A 16,581-nucleotide genomic window follows, 5' to 3' on the forward strand; every position below is an offset into this window, starting at 1 on the left:
CTGAATTGCATAATCCCTATTTGTGTGGATTTTTTCTAGACAACAAACTTTGTACTCAATTCCTGTGGGTAGGATTAATGGCAGAGTTTAAAGGAAAAGCTGTGTGATCTATCAAAAAGTGTACATGCTGAGATCTTAGAGAAACATGACCACATTTTGTGCATTACCATCAACTGGGGTGGCAAAGGGGTTGGATTGCTGCAGAGTCAGAAAGCCAGTAAGAATGAGTTATATATTGAATGCTGGCTGTTTGTAGGATACGGTAAAAACATTTAAGAAAGAATCTATACTGCAAGGAAATCACAGGGCAGCACATCAGCTAAATAGTTCACAAAGCTACATTCAGAAATGATGGAACTCCACTGACATTCTTGAAAGTTACTGGTTTAAATTTGGTTGATGCATCTGGTATTTAACCAAGTTGGTGTGAGCTATGGTCTTGCTCAGGTAATTTTTTTCTCCTGTTATATTAGGAGAAATACATGCTAAGTAAGAGATAATTGCATAAAAGAGAGGTTAGAAATGGCATGGTAGAAGTCATGAAGATAAAATACCATGCATGTCTCAACAGCAAACCTTCCTGTTGATTAAGAAGTGGCACTGATGGTATCCTTGCTTTAATGAGACTTCAAGATGAGTGATGCACACACCAGTTCTTTAGTTTTTCAGCTCTTAGGCAACAGAATAGCGTAATGGTAAAGTTCTTTCATTAACTTCTGCTCTTTATTTAATATTCAGTGTTTTTGTTTAGTATCTAATATACACTGTTAATTTGGGAATTGTGTCTGTCCTGCAAGGGACATCATAAACACTGTACATCTCCCTCTATCTGCTTTTTGCTTTGCTTTCAGTTTTTTCCATTTCAATAATATTTTAATAAAGTCCTCATCTTTGGGGTTTTTTTCTGATTATTTCACTCTTTTCTACTAATTTCTGACTACCTTTAGTAGTCAGACTAATGTAGTTCTGTTCCCTGATTATTCTTTCCCTATACAATACTATGACCGTTCATTAAACCTTCCCCTCATTGTTTATTGGTCTGATTGCAGGCTGCTTTGTTGTAAACATTCTGTAATGTAAACATTCTGCCACATTCTGAGTTTTTACTCATTGCTTAATCCCATAGGTTTGCTACAGCACATTGTTTAATAAATCTGTCAGCATGTATGTTTGTGAGGGAATACTCATATGTAAGCACAATGCAACAGACATAAGGCACAAGGAAAATAATTTTACATTGTTTTGGTTGCACCTATGCAGTTTTGAGGAGTAAAACAATTCTCTATTTAACAATTATGTCCTTGACAAAGAAAATCTCCATATTATTTCCATCTTTACCTGATAGAAAGAGCTTCTCCTCTCTTCTGATATGTTGTTGCAGGTAACTTTTGATGTTACAAATTAGAAGAGTCTAAGTGGTATAATTATAAGGATTTTTCTCAATCCAGTTAGAAAAGAGTGAATTGCAAGTAGCTTTTTTTGTAGAAAGCTATTCTTTTCCATTATGACAATGGATGGAATTTTAATTTTAAAGATTTAAGTAATATCACATATGTGTTTTAAGGCTCTGAAAACTTCTCACAACATAAATAATTTTAGCCTCAATACTGTGTGTGTGTTTACAGGCAGTTATTGAGACACAGAAGAATAAATTCACTTTCAGAGATTATTTTTCAGACTAAGTTCTTTAATTCCCACGTATTCAAGGTGGTTATAGAAGCAGGTTTCTTTTCAGAGATTCTTATAGTTTGTATGGTATCCCATATTCAGCCTAGCACTTCTTAAAGAGAAAATTATAACAATAAATGGAATTTCCTATTCCTATTTTTAAAATAAAGCCATTCAGCAATAAATTGTATTTTTCTGATTATTTTGAGATCAGAGGTCAAACGAGAAGCAAGCAAGAGAACTTTGAAAGTGCGGTTCCTGTATTGTGTCTTCATCATAAGAGTATTGTTTCCCATGCCATCACTCACTCATTCAAGTTATTATCCCTGATCTAGTCAAGTCATCAAGAGCCTGAATTAGAATTAGATTTGACAGAGTAAGCCTCAGTCAGAGAGACAATCAATGAAAGTTGGATGCATTTTTGGGATGTCTCTACATCCACTGGGCTACCGTGTTTTGGATATTGTGCAATATTTCATGAAGAAAACTAAGATTATGTTTCTCTTTTGTCTTGATACCTAAATGACCAAGCAGTTGATACCTGTTTGGAGACTCAATTGCAGTGTTTCCTGCAATTGAACTTTGCGCCTTGCATGTTTAGAGGTTGGTTTTATGGTCTGTGGCCAGGATACTGGACTTGAATATTTCCTTAAGACCTTATTGTACAGTCCATAAAGTTGCTGTTTGGTTTACTTACAAAGTGTATTTAAGCTGTGATTGCACAATTATTTTGATATCAAGCTAACATTTCACAGATGAAAAGGACTCAGCCAAGATTTTCTGAAGACAGAATAACAATAATTAATGTTTCTATTACTCTATTTAAACAGAATATATATTAAGCAGAAGACAGGTAATTAATCTCACTTGAAAGAAAATATGCTACTCATCACTCATTTATGAATTCTTCAGTCTCTTCATAAAAGCAGTATCTCAAAGAAAGGTAAAATACCTTAGGTGCAATAACAGGCTAGGTCCTCTGGTTCTTATTTAGATTAAATTCCTGAGAGTATTTTTCAGGGATTAGAGGATCAGGCATGAGGAGTAGCATTAGCTCAGTGAGAATGGACCTAGATTTATAACCTGGGTGAAATTCTTCCTATTGTAGGGTATGGTAAAGACGTTTTATCTCAAACCAGAATGTTAAACCATACTATGGTATTTTTCCTATCTGCATAAACTTTACAATGTATTTCTTAATTGTTAATATAAAACTCTGTTTACATTAGTTAAAGAATTGCAGATTGTTCCTAGTAGAATACATTCTATTGAAGCTTAAATATTTTGATGTTTCAAATTTTAATTCATGGACATAGTCTTACTATACTTGTTGCTAGAACTGTGTTTACAGATTTTTTTTATAGGTATTCTTTCTTAAACAATTCTCACATAAAGTTTTGGTGTTTTATTTTCACTAAATATTAAATATTCTGAAAGTCTGTGAAAAGCTGGTTATTTAGAAATTTAAAATTCCTTATCTTTTACAGATATAATTGCTACATTATATAAACACTTATTTCCTTGTGAATTGTTAATGTTTAAGGTATTTCTTTTCCTTGCTAGAGAAACTATATCTGGGGATTAACAGGATTGTTCACTGGAATTCATGTGGAAGCATAACTGCAGTAGCTGAGAAATTATCATGTTTCCTTTTAGTTCTCAGCAAGAGTAATTGAATGTTGAATATCTTACTAAACGCTGGACTGTGACAGTGTGTTAACACTCCGACTATCTCCTAACAGCAGGGCAATTATTTGCTGAGTGGGATTTTTATAAATCCCCTGGCAGTAGTATGTCCTGATAATTATGATGAAGTGCACTGGTCAGTGTTGATTCAGCAATCTCATCTCTAGCAAATATTTCATTCACAGCTCTCCTTCATGCTTTTACTTTTATGGCTTTTAAAGATCTCTTACCTCTCCTCTCAGCTTGCTTAGTTTTTTTTTACAAATTACAATGGAGCAAGAAAGGATTTTTAAGTTAAGTCCCTATTTTGTTGAAGTCTTTTCTTTCTCATTTAACTCCTCATTAAAAGACCAGAGTGAGAAAGTAACACTTTATTTAGGTCCTTACTGTGACAACCACTTGCACAAGCTTCCTCCCTCAAAGCTGTTTTTTTCAAGATTAAATGACTGTTAAATTAAACATTTGTATTCATGATATATGTTGATTATTTCAATCATTCAGAGTTGATATGAAAAAATAATTAGAACAGAGCATATCTTTATTATTGCTTAGTTAAGTTACAGTAAAAATATGTAAATATATCAGAATACACTTTCTATTGATTTAATCCTTGCAATTTATCTTCAGCTCGACTTCGTCAATTTTTCATTTTGCATGTGTGTTATTATTTGCAGCACAATAGCTATCCTGTATCTTAGAACTTATGTGGTTTGCAATTTTTACATGGACTTCAAAAGCTCAGCCAAGAAGTAGGAAAGAAGACTAATAAATAATTAATTAAAAAATTGAAGTTGCAAAATTTAAACTGCTCAGGATTTATTATACCACTTGGGATCACCTATCTTTCTGATGAGCTGTCCAGCATAGTCAACACAGCCTTGTTTTTCCCCTTCTATCTGCACCTTTTTCTTTCCTTTCTTTCTTCCTTCCTTCTTTCAATTTCTTTTGCTGCTGCCTTAATTCATAGTTTAGCTTTCAAGGCAACTCCTTAATAATTTTCTTCTTTTATTCTGGAAAAAAAAAATTTAGACAGAAAGAGTTAACTCTTGCTTTCTGTATTTAAATGATAAACAAACAGGAAAAGACCAAAATGGATATTCTTTAGTACTGAGTAAATACAGCATTAGTGGTGGAAGCAATTCAGACTATAAAATCCCTAAATCTTTTCCTTGCTAATGTTTATTAAATTAATATTTGTTTCCTTATGATTTTTTCTTCCTTTATATTTGAGCATTAATTATAAAGATAAGAAAATGATTGGGAAGAAATGAAATGATAGAGTGTTAGAAATGCAGAAGGATTCAAAATATTAATGTAATGCTAAGGATGACTGCGTAACAAATGGTACATTTGCCAGTATGCTTGACCTGATGCAATTAATATTCCAAGTCACGCTTGGGTTTCCATGATGGAAGGTCTGAGGCAGAGAATTCTAGGGGAAAATATATCTATTGTATAACTCATTTCTCTCTCTCACTCTTTCTTTTTTTTTTTTTTTTTTTTTTTTTTTTAATTTTCCCTGACAAGTCAGAACCGTCATCTTAAAAAAAAAAAAAAAAATCTCTGCTTTCACAACTCATTTGCCATATTCACCACTGGGCCACTGTTCACCAGAAGGGCCTGATGTAAAGAGGTCAGTAAGAAGCTATTAGCAGAGTCCCCTCCTGAGATTTCTTTGGTCTTATTGAGGTGGAAGTTAGCATGACAGTACTGCAAATAACTCAGCTGTAAGTTTTTTTAACAGTTAGCACAGATTTCCCCATAGTGTTTGTCACTTCAGAAAATTGTTCCTGGAAATGAAGTGCTGAAAGCTGACTTTGACAGAGACCCTTCTTAGTGTTGAAGAGCATGGGTACAGAAAAATGTGTCATCCTCCTTGCAGACCAGAGGTACTTTTTTGTAATGTATGGTAATATTTTGGAGTGTTGCATATTTTCTTATAGACTAAAGGTGTGCAAAATATTGAAATCACAGTATGGGGTAATATCCAAGACAGGTACTTTTCTACCATTGAGAAAGCAGTATTAAGTACAGTGGTTTTGTGATTGAGAGAATATTTTATTAAAGCAGGGAAAGAAAATGAAATAATGCTTTTAATACATTGTACTTGTCTCAAGAAGATATGCAAATGAATTAAGTACCAAAGGCTTTGATCCCCCAAATTCTTAGATTTCTATAGATGGCCAGCTCCCTGCAGAGGACAAAATGAATAGGATATTCATCACCACATTGCACAGTGCAAGAAATTCCAAAAACAAGACTAAAACTTGCAGATATATTTTTAAAAAAGAATGGAAGCACTTTTTCCAGTGATTGATCTAAACTGGAAAGTAGAATCAAACTCATCCCCTTGTCTCTCCTACCAAACTTTACCAATTTTAAATCTAGGCCTAACCTTACCACAAACCTTAGGGAATTTAGAGTAAATTAGTATTAATTTCATCTGTCTAGATACTAACTCTGTTGATTGCTTTGTTATGTGTCTTGTTGAATACTTCAACATATATAATTAAAATGTAAAGTAATTAACAAGGATTGCTGGAAAAATCATTATTTAAATATGCACTTTGTAGTCAATTTTGTCCCAGATCTTACAAAGAGTTTCTTTCACCTGTAGAAGAAGCAAAAACTTAAAGTGTCTGGTTGGTCTCTCTAAACTACAAATCCATTTTCAAAGTTGATATAATATCTGTATCCATTTAACATGAGTTTATGTAAAAATAGGGCAACAAAAGATGATTCTTTGTTAAGACACCTTTTCAGCAATAATAATTCCAAAGACATGGGATCAATGGATTTTCACATTTATTATGGCTAATTTTGGCTTCATTAAAAGTGCTAAAAGCCAATTTTGTTAGTGCTCTTGGTGATATTCAGTAGCATTTCTCAGTGTTTGAACCCTTTATGAACTATAGTTTTTTATTACTGCCAAACATTTAATCAAAGAAGCACAAAATAGAATATACACAGTATTTTAATAGAGATTGCAAAATGCTGTTTCAGAAAGCCATTTTACTCATCAAGACACTTACACTATCTCTCAGTATGACTAAAAGAAGTATCTAGACAGAACATTGATTTAAGTTATTCTTGCATTTCATTCTCCAGAGGAAGAATATTTAAATTATTTCAGATACTGTATTTTTATGCTCTGGATTAACAAACCCAAACCCCAAACCTTTGTCATGTAGATTGAAATAATATAATAATTAAATTTTTTTTTCAGTTAAAAATTTAAAAAGATTTCCTCCTCAATTTGCTCTTCAGCATGTTTTAATTTTTTATTTTATTTTATTTTATTTTATTTTATTTTATTTTATTTTATTTTATTTTATTTTTAAGAAAAGGCTTAAAAAGGGGTGTAAATTTCAGGAAGACTCAGCCCTGATCAGGATTTGCTACCAATCAACAAATCTATGCCTGCCAACTTTAGAGAGTTGTTTATTATGCCTTAGTGTTTTCTTCCAGATCACCCTGATTCTCAGTGATGAGCATGGAGATGTTTCTCTTCTGGATAATATTTAAATTTTCACTGCTATTGTCACTTTCTATAAAATATGTTTCACAAGACATACCATGAGAGCAGGATCTCTCCCTGGGGCTGGGAGCATGTGCTCGCTCGTTGCATGGCTAGAACACAATCTCCACAGCTGAGTATGGATGGTGTAGGAAGGAGTGGAAAAATGAAGTAGCAACACAGTGAGCAGTTCAGTGAAATATGTAAAAAAGGTTATTACTTTTCTATTTACTGTCATCAACATAGTGAAGGCAAAAAATTAATTTGTCACAATGTAGGCTGATCCAAAGGCTGTGGTAGGACTAATGAGTGAAGTGGTATGATGACCATGGCATAGAGATCGTTTGTGTATCTCCAGTAAGGGATCTTATTTGTGTGAATCTAATCCATTCCATTTGTATGGAATTCGTGTTGACCGTGGCATTTTATATTTGAGAAAACTTGTGTAAAAATTACATGGTATAACTGCATTCAACAACTGTGGGAGAGTGCAATAAATTCCAAGACAGCACATGGAACTTGCCTTTATGTAGCACTTAGAGACCACCAAGTGGCCACAGGCAAAACTCTACTGGGCTGATAAGAAAATTGCAATATAACAATGCATGAAGTACTATGACAATAATAACAACATGAGAATAATCTGTAACTTTATGGGATGTTTATGTGAGTACAAGCCAGATCTGCAGAACAGAAGATTAAGTTGCAGCTGGACTTTACAGATCATAGAGATAATTTCCCATTCACTCCAGGGATTCTGCTTGCCTGCTCTTTGAAGCATGGATCCCTGGCATTCTAATTTGGCATCCTGAGGAGCTGAAGGAACTGCCAGTGGTTTTTTGGCATGCATATGTTTCCACCACTTACCTCTATTCAAGTTCTCTTTCCCACTTTACATTTCACCCATTTGTGAAATAGTTTGTAGGGTATACCTTAAGAGGGGAACAAATAGCAGAGGACCAAAATAAATCATCATTAGATCCATACAACTTAGAAATTAAGAATGTAGCTTTTAAAATTTTGAATAGCCGAACACTATCTTAATAAGCTGAATATTTTTTTTAAAAAAAGTATCAGTTAGACACTATGTTTTATATGTACTTTACTTAATTTTTTTGACACAAGAAACTGGAACTTTCCGGTAGGATATGTTAAGGAAAAATGCATTAGAGCTCACTGGGGAGAGTTCTGTTGTCTCAGCCCCAAGAGTTTAATAGTTTATTAGGAGGCTGATGCCCTACACAGTTTTCTCATGGGTCCTCAGTAGTGCTCCAAAAGAGCAATACAAGATTTTAAACATTTACCCTTTTCCTTAACTTTCCCTGCATCTTGAAACCAATTTCTTTCCCTACTGCTTTTATTCAAGGTTTATTAGTAATTAGAATTATGATAAATGCAAAGGACAATATATTTTATCTGAGCAAGTCTACTTTAAAAGTTTTAGTATACCTTTGTAGAAAATAAAATAATTTTTAAAGAAACTCAGTATCTTTAAATTAATTTTGGTATATTTTAATTATATGTCTTCTGTTTTATGAGAATTTAGTGGTTTTGTGCAATATGGAAAAGGAATTCTCATATTTAACAGTTCATAATTAATTCAGTAAACTCACATATGTCTATTTGGAAATTGTTTATATACAACTGATAAAATGCCTACATACATAGATATGATTTGGGAACAGACTGTCACATGGTTTTGACTTGCCAGATATTCACAGATTGTTAATGATGTAGATTGCTAAAACAGAATTTGAAATATGTGTTTTGTACCAATAATTGTTATATTATACCACACTAGTCATACAACAATCAGTGATGTAAAAAAAAAAAATCAAATTCAGTGGCAAATGAACCTTTATATTTTGGTCACAATTTAGAAATCATTTTGCTAAATTTTTGGTTTTTTACATGTTTTGTGCTGTTAAGTCTAAACACATTGTAATAGCTATTCAGGAATTTATTGTGGACATTTTGCTGGGAAAAAGCAATTATTGGATTTTGATATTCCAAAAATTCTCTTCTATTTCTCCTTAACTATTTCTCCTAACTTGGCTGATTTACTTTTAAAAGTGCAGCAGGTGCCACTGTCTGATTTTGTTCATAGTGTATGTAGAAATCTAAATGAGTTAAGTCAAAGATAATCCCATTTTCTGCTCAGATTCCAGGCATCTACAATTCGCCATTCAGGAAATCCCCAGATCCAATGGAACTGCTGCTACGGCAGTCAAAGCCACTGACCCACAGAAAGCAGCAAGTGAAGAGCCCCTTTGCTGATGAGCTCTATGGCTGGCCAACCTGTAAAGAGCCTCCAGTTTTTGTCACATCACTGCCTCTGCTACCTGCTGACAGACAGAAACCTCAGGTAATGTGTTCCAGTGACTCTGTGTCAGCTTTTGCTCACATCTTCTATCAGAGATTATCACAGAATATCTTGAGTTGGATCGTCTGAAAATCCCTTTTGTGAATGTTTTTTAAAACATAGATAGAGTGCTTGCATTGAAGATATAAAGTATTTGACACAGATTTGACTTAATTAGGTGTTATGTAGGTGTTATGTAGATGTTATGTAGAAACAGGGAAATATAATTCTTTATATGTTGTTTTTGTCCTTTGGGAAGAAAAATGTAATTTATGATATTTCAGAGTATCAATATTATGATTAATTAGAGCTAGAATTCTTTCAATCTTAAATCATTAAAAAAAAGGAGAAATGAAAGGTGATAGGAAAAATTAAGAAGTTGTGATAACTTTGTTCTCAGTTTGCAATTGTTTCCCATATGAAGACTGAGGCATCCTTTCAGTTCAGAATAGTTCCTGCTCTCTTGTGTCCACTAGAGGTGTGAGAGCTTTAATAACAAAGATTTCTACATATTCTGCTCCATCACAACCAATTTGCCCAGCTTCCATTATTAACTGTCATAGTCTCAATTTTAACTTCAGTTGATGTCACCGTATCTGACAGGTAGATTTTTACCTTTTCTGTGAATTTATGGACATCTGTGAGATAATGCATTAAAGCGAATATCTGACAAGATGGCAAAACAGCTTTTGCCCCCTTATTATCAAAACCTGCTGGGAATGTGACCAATATATACAGCAGAAAAACTTTTGAGAGCTTTGTGTTCCACACTAGATGACAATACAATGACATGTAGCTTTTGCCAGTAGGTGCCTTATACAACTACTTTAGGGATAGAAATATTTTGACTTTCCCTCTATTCTGAAGTATTTTTCAGTTTGTCCAGTCTACTGAATCTTCTACTTAGCTCTCACATACGCTTTCCATGCTGGTTTCACTTTGGGTGACACGACATCAGAACCTCTGACACTTTTCCATTTTGCACTCCATTCTATATTTAAATTTCCTTATTTGTGTCTTGCTTAGAAAGACAATACTTCTAAATGAGTCCTTCTTAGCAACTTCCAGTGAAACTATCACCTATGTGTAGAATTGTAACACCTTGAGCAATAAGCAATGTCTATATCTATATCTTTAATGGTGTTTTACTCCTCTGAATCAATATTGTTCTCTACAACTCTCTGAGATGAGAGCCTCTCCGAAACGAGGCTGTAAGCCAGGTGGGGGCTTGTCTCTTTTCTCAGGCAACAGGACAAGAGGACATAACATCAAACTGTACCAGGGAAGGTTGAGGCTGGAGATCAGGAAGAATTTTTACACTTAAAGGTGGCCAGGAATTAGAACAGGCAGAACGAGGAGCTGGCGGAGTCACCAGAAATGTTCAAGAAATGAGTGCTCATGGCACTTACTGCTATGGTTTAGTTTGACAAGGTGGTGTTTGGTCAAAGATTGGACTCAATGATCTTGGAGGTCTTTTCCAACCTTTACGATTCTATGATTCTAAGAAGGTCTGTAATTCTGTGATTCTAAGAAGGCCTGTGAGAATGCCTCTGGAGAAGTAGAGGTGAGCCCACTGCTTATAACAGTAAGAATCAACTTCAAGTTCTCCACCTTTGTCCTTCCTTCCTTGTGTTCTCCCTATCCTGACTGCTTGAGATTCCTCATAGAATGACCTCATTGACTCACATTAGAATTGAGACAAAGTGTGAGCCAACAAGCAGTTTGGGTGATTGGGGAGTTTGGAGTTGACATAAACATGACATTATAGCTTTACCTTCTGGGACCAAGGGGACTGTGACAGTCCTTGAGCAGGATGTGACTGGTTGCATTGTCTCTCAGGAAAGAGGAACGCTTTTGCCTTGTGAACATGGTGCAGGAATCAGGCTTTAAATAAATAGGGAACTCACAGTTCTTCCATTGTTAAGGTGCTCTTGCAAAATTGCTTTACTGTATACAAAGTATCTTACAAGCTTCTACATGGATTTGGAATATTTTATAGACCTTTCTAAGTTCAGATGCACGCACAGCAGTCATGCACAGATAGCCTTTTAGAACAAACCAGAAGAGTTCTGTTTATTTTCTGCACCTCAAAGAGGGAATTTACTATATAATACTTTAATCCTTTCAGCACCCTGGGATGTACACTGTGGGGTAAATTTTCAAAGCACAGTGCATGGATTTAGCTGCCCGACTCTTACTGATGTTAATGGGAGTCACACGGCTAAATCCCTGCACAACACTTTGACAATTTAGGGTTGTATGTCTAAGGAAAGGACACTGGTTTGAGCTGATGAAACAGCTGGAAATGAAAACCCATCAGAACACATCATCCCAAAAGTTGTCTGGTGCGGCTGTAAGAAATTTAATTACTAGGTATACTTGTGTCCTCGTTCTTTGTGGTAACACTTTTTGGCACCAAGCTTCCTTTTCTAATATCTGCCTGGCTCACTTGTTTTTTCAGGTATCTAAAACTTTTATTGCCCCTAGGTTTGGATATTTTATATGAGGATGCCAATTATATATATTTAAAAGAAAAAAAATCTAACTATCTTTCAGTTTTCTCCTAGGCAAATGGGTATTTAGCATTTAATAGGTAAGATCTGTGTGTGTAAGATAGTGTATTTAAAATAAAGGTTTTAATGATGCTTCTACATAAGTTAGATCTATAATTTTTATCACTGAGTTAACTAGAATTATAATTTGATAGAAACATGGATAATGCTAAAATTTGTCATCTATTCACTAAAAGGCGTTAATAACAGAATGCACCTTACCATTTAGATTTTTGCATGCTGTTGTCTGTTGTGGAATGGGGACAGTGAGGAATGCATAATTTAGTGCACATCGTACTTTTTATCATGAGTTTCTGATGTTATGATAAAGTAGTGAAAATGCTGATCTGCTAACCCTTATTTGGCAAACCAGTTGGTATCAAGAAGATTTATGTTACTCAGCACAAATACCAAACACAGAGCATAGAGCTGTGCGAGCTTCCTTCAGGGTAAACATTGTTGGTTGACTCCTACCATTCTTTTCCTAGCTTGATCTCCCCATATAGATTTCCATTTTGAAGCAGGGTGCCTGAAATGCTTGCAAGCATTGTCAATTTGAAAACATTTTCTAAGCACCAATCTACCAGCCTTTCCCCAAGTCTTATTCTTGTAAATTGAAATAGACACATGGACTTTTAAGATACATTCCTGAGATCCCTATTACTAAGTAAATTTCTTCAATACATTATTCAAAGGAACAGAAAAATCTTCAGGGAATGTTTAGAATTATCTCAATATTCTAATATGTACTCTACTTTCATTAGTGATGTCATGACCTTATTTTGCAGGACCTTTGCTTAGTTACATCCTTTCCCCTCTCCTTCTATTAGTAGTTGTAATTTTATTTAAAATGTGGACTGGGATTTTTCCTGTATCTACCTCCTAGTTAGGTCTCAGAAATTAAAGATGGAGAAAAACCCTTGCTTGGATATCTGATTGGGCCCTTATCCTGGAGGAATGAGTCAATACTTTTCAGTGAAGAAATAATAAAATATTCTGAAAGACTACTTTTAAAAGCAAACATGTTTTTCTTGGTATTATTTGGTAATAGTACTTTTTTTCTTCCTTCCTTCATATACCCACTTACTGCAAACATCTTGTAACAGACTATTCATTTTTTATTATAAATTTTAAACTTTTTTATAATTTGATCATCAGGTTATATATCGCTATAACACTGTTGACTAGTTTTAATGACCTGTTCTAATATTGATTAGTCTCTCATGGGTGGGCGGTAGCACTTTTCATTCTGTTTTAGGACTTTTGTATTCTTTTAAAGTAAACATATTTTTTATGCTGACTTTGAAAACAGAAGCAAGAAAATATCTGCAAGAAGTGTAAATATTATGCTCATTTGCTTACTGGGACCTTTAAAAATATCTCCAAGTCTTGGTGTTGTACCTTTAAAAAGTAAAGTTCCAATAAAAATCCATTAACTACTTTTAAATATAGCAATCCTCCTGTCCAGCTGTGAAAAGTACTAGATGATACTTATTTGCCATTTGTGTTATTTACGGTCCATGACTTTTATGGTAACTGGTTCCTATTATTGGTTTCTATTAATGTAAAACATAAGTGAACATAAATGAGGCGTGAATCATTTCTTTTTATTAGCCCCACAGTCTTCACTCAGTGCTTGCTGTAATTCCAGCTGTGACTTGTTAGTGATAACCTATTTAAAGAAGGATATCTTTAAGAATAAATGCTGTGATTAGGATTCTTTGTCTGTTCATAGTTTCAGAAGGTTTCACTAGTTCATTGCAAGATCAACAATGATGAAAATAAAAATTAATTTTAATACTCCTAAGCTCAGGCTTGCCATTAAACTGCCAGGAGTGGCACAGGCACTAATTATATTACGGTAAGTTCTTAAGGGTTAATACTCGAAGTGAGACATACAAGATATGTTACTTCAGCAGCTCAGTAGAGAACTTCCTGCTGCTGTTTATCCATGTTGTTAAATGGTAGATACTGATACAATCAGTTATTAAACAAAATACTCTGGGAAAAAAAAAAGACATGTGTGTATTTTTTAAGAGTTACAAAGTTAATATGAAATTAGACCTTTCAGAAATGGACTGTATGCGTATAGTACTGAAGTCATGCATTTAAATTCTATTAGAAGAACTGTATCTTAAGCGATACATTAAGTTCTCTTCCAGTTCGGTTTATAGCTACATTGAAAAGAGCGTGTTCTTTAAAGTTTGTTTTGTGCAAAGTAAAATACTTAAGTTTTCTGCTTAAGCAGAATTTAGATATAGTTAAGACTTGTTTTTTATTTCACCAATATTCTTTTCTAAGTAAAAAAAAAAAAGTTTTCCTAGTCAGTTCTAGCAATATATTTGTTTAAAATGTTAAGTATTTATTAGTAGTTAAATAAATTTGGAGTGCACTCTCTTTGAAGCTTTAGAGTATGTTATCAACCTTTGCTATTTGTAAGTCTCTATCAAAATGAACAGCTTTAATTATTTTGGGAGAAGAGTCTTGCTACACTACCCAAACATTTTGCGTCCTGTTTCATCAGTGATGTGCCATGAATAAAAGAGGGGAAAGAAAAGAACTGCAACCCCAAACAGCACTTGTATTACCCTACACCTTTCAGGGGCCATTCCGCAATCCTGCTGAAGTGTTGCAGCAGCGCTACAAGCCTGTGGAACCAACCCTGCGAGTGAGAGAATCAATGTATTCACCACCAGCCAAGGCCAGAGAGCCAACACGAGGGGAGGAATGGAGAAATCCCATCCATGACAATGAGTGAGTTCTTTGGCTCTTCTTATATTGTTGTTAGAATGTTTTCTTTATTCCATTGCTTTCAGAAACCTTTCATGCCTGACAAAATGAAATGTCAAACCTGACAGCTTACTAGAAAACATTTTATGTATATACTTCTAAATTCTGTGTCCTCAGATTATAAACTACTCAGGGCAGAGACCGTATCTTGTAACTCTGTGACATGTGCCATCCGTATCTATGAGTGTCTAAAAGAACTTGTAATAGTAATAATATGTGATGCAACAGATGGCTTTAATGGGGAATAAGAAAACAAATGCAAATTCCATCTTGCCACATGTACCTTGCCAAGGAAAAAAGATACCGTTTCAGTCTTCATATTCTGGGAGCTTACTGGTTATGGGAGGAAAAAAATGGTGTTGCGTGCCAATGAGACTTGTTGTCTCTCCCAGAAGAGTATCACAGCTCACTTGGAAGGGGAGGGAGCATATGTTGCACGTTAGAACATGATACAAAAACTAGAATAATCTTTGAAGCAGTTTGATTGCCTAAGCCATGGCAGCTGTAATAGTGTCAGACAGGCCAGTTCTTTTACATAAAATATCAAATACAGGCATAATCCATCACAAAAGAGTAAGGCTTCTGTCCCAAAAGATTTAAAGACTGTTGCCAAAATATTTCCTTCTTTTTTTTTTTTTTTTTTTTTTTTTTTTTTAGCACAATGACTGTTAAACACTGTTTTATCCAATCATAACAAAAGTCTACTAAGTCACTTTCTCTGGCTTTGTAGTTAACTAGAAAAGGAATTATGTTTTGTCAACCTTTTCCTTGAATCTACTGCTTTTGGCAATCCTTTGGTCCTTCAATACCAGAATTCAGGACAGAAGGGAATCACTCTTCCTCATGAACAGCCTGTGATCACTGGCACATGATGTTTCGCTATCTTTGATCTGTTTTAGTGCTTTTTTATCAGCTCCATGTTGCTATGTGTCAGCTTCAGGACTGGGACTTAAGAGTGCCAGAATCAATTGTGTTTACATGGTTTAGCTTCTATGTTTTTATTGTTGGACCATTTTCCCCCAGTTTAATATTAATAGTATCTTTGAATTAAAATTGTATTCAAAAGCAGTTTTGAAATGAAAAAAAAATTTAGTAAACTACTTTTTCACTTTTGGACAACATTTTTGGTGGGGGTTTTTTTGTTTGTTTGGTTTTTTGTGAGTTTGTTTGTTTGTTTAGTGAGAGATAACACTTTTTATTCCTTTCATACCAAAATCATAAGTGAGTACAATTACAAGTACAAATATACTCCCTTTTCTGTTTCTCTCTGTATTCTTTCATGTACTGGTGTGAGGAGGAGGAAACAGCTTAATTTTCATAACAGCATAAATTTCTACTTTTTTATTTTCATTTTTATATAAAAATTGTGCTGGTGGAATTTTAAAGAACCCCTATCACCAGGCAGTAATTAATACTCTACCTCTCATTTAAAGTGGTTTTTTTTCACTGAATTAGTTGTTATTGATGCCTTCCAACTGAGGATAGATGATGTTCTTCATTTATAGGCATGACTACCTTGCCCAGTCTTTATTTGGTGAAGTTTACCCCAGATATTACTGTGTCAACACTTTCAGAAGGTCAGACCTTGCAATTAATGTTTCACTAACTCTTCAGTGAGGGAATTGTGAAGATTTGGTCTTGTACAGTTTAAATTTGAAGCCTCCAACTTTGGTAGATATTATTTCATGTGGGTCTTTATTTACCTTATGGGTAAGGAAGCATTTAATGCCATCCTTAATGCACAGAAGCAATGTCCCAACAATCAATGATTCTCAGCTTCATGCACACTAAATGCAGAGTGTATTATACATTTTCAGGCTGTGAACATTCCATTTGTGCTTCTTATTCAACCAGCCATGCAAGGGTCACATCTGTAACATTGAAAAGGTGATAACAGAGCTGCAGGTCATCACCAGGACTAATGCTCACTGGCAATGCTGCAGCTGCTGCATGGGATGTTGATCTGCAGAGAGGAGCCAGCAAAGGGTTACTCAGATTCTACAGTG

At 34.5% G+C, this 16,581-nt stretch overlaps 1 protein-coding gene across 1 annotated transcript in view; it reads left to right on the forward strand.

The window, feature by feature from the left end:
• Positions 1-16,581, forward strand: part of SPATA17 (spermatogenesis associated 17) — an 85,556-nt gene that overhangs the window by 42,697 nt on the left and 26,278 nt on the right. Inside the window, exons 7-8 of the mRNA XM_041426721.1 lie at positions 9,033-9,236; positions 14,388-14,539. Of these exons, the coding sequence (XP_041282655.1) occupies positions 9,033-9,236; positions 14,388-14,539 (356 nt within the window). The remainder of the gene's footprint in view (positions 1-9,032; positions 9,237-14,387; positions 14,540-16,581) is intronic.

This window comes from Onychostruthus taczanowskii, unplaced genomic scaffold (assembly GCF_017590055.1).
Source record: "Onychostruthus taczanowskii isolate IOZ18803 unplaced genomic scaffold, ASM1759005v1 scaffold93, whole genome shotgun sequence".
Classification (NCBI taxonomy): Eukaryota; Metazoa; Chordata; class Aves; order Passeriformes; family Passeridae; genus Onychostruthus; species Onychostruthus taczanowskii.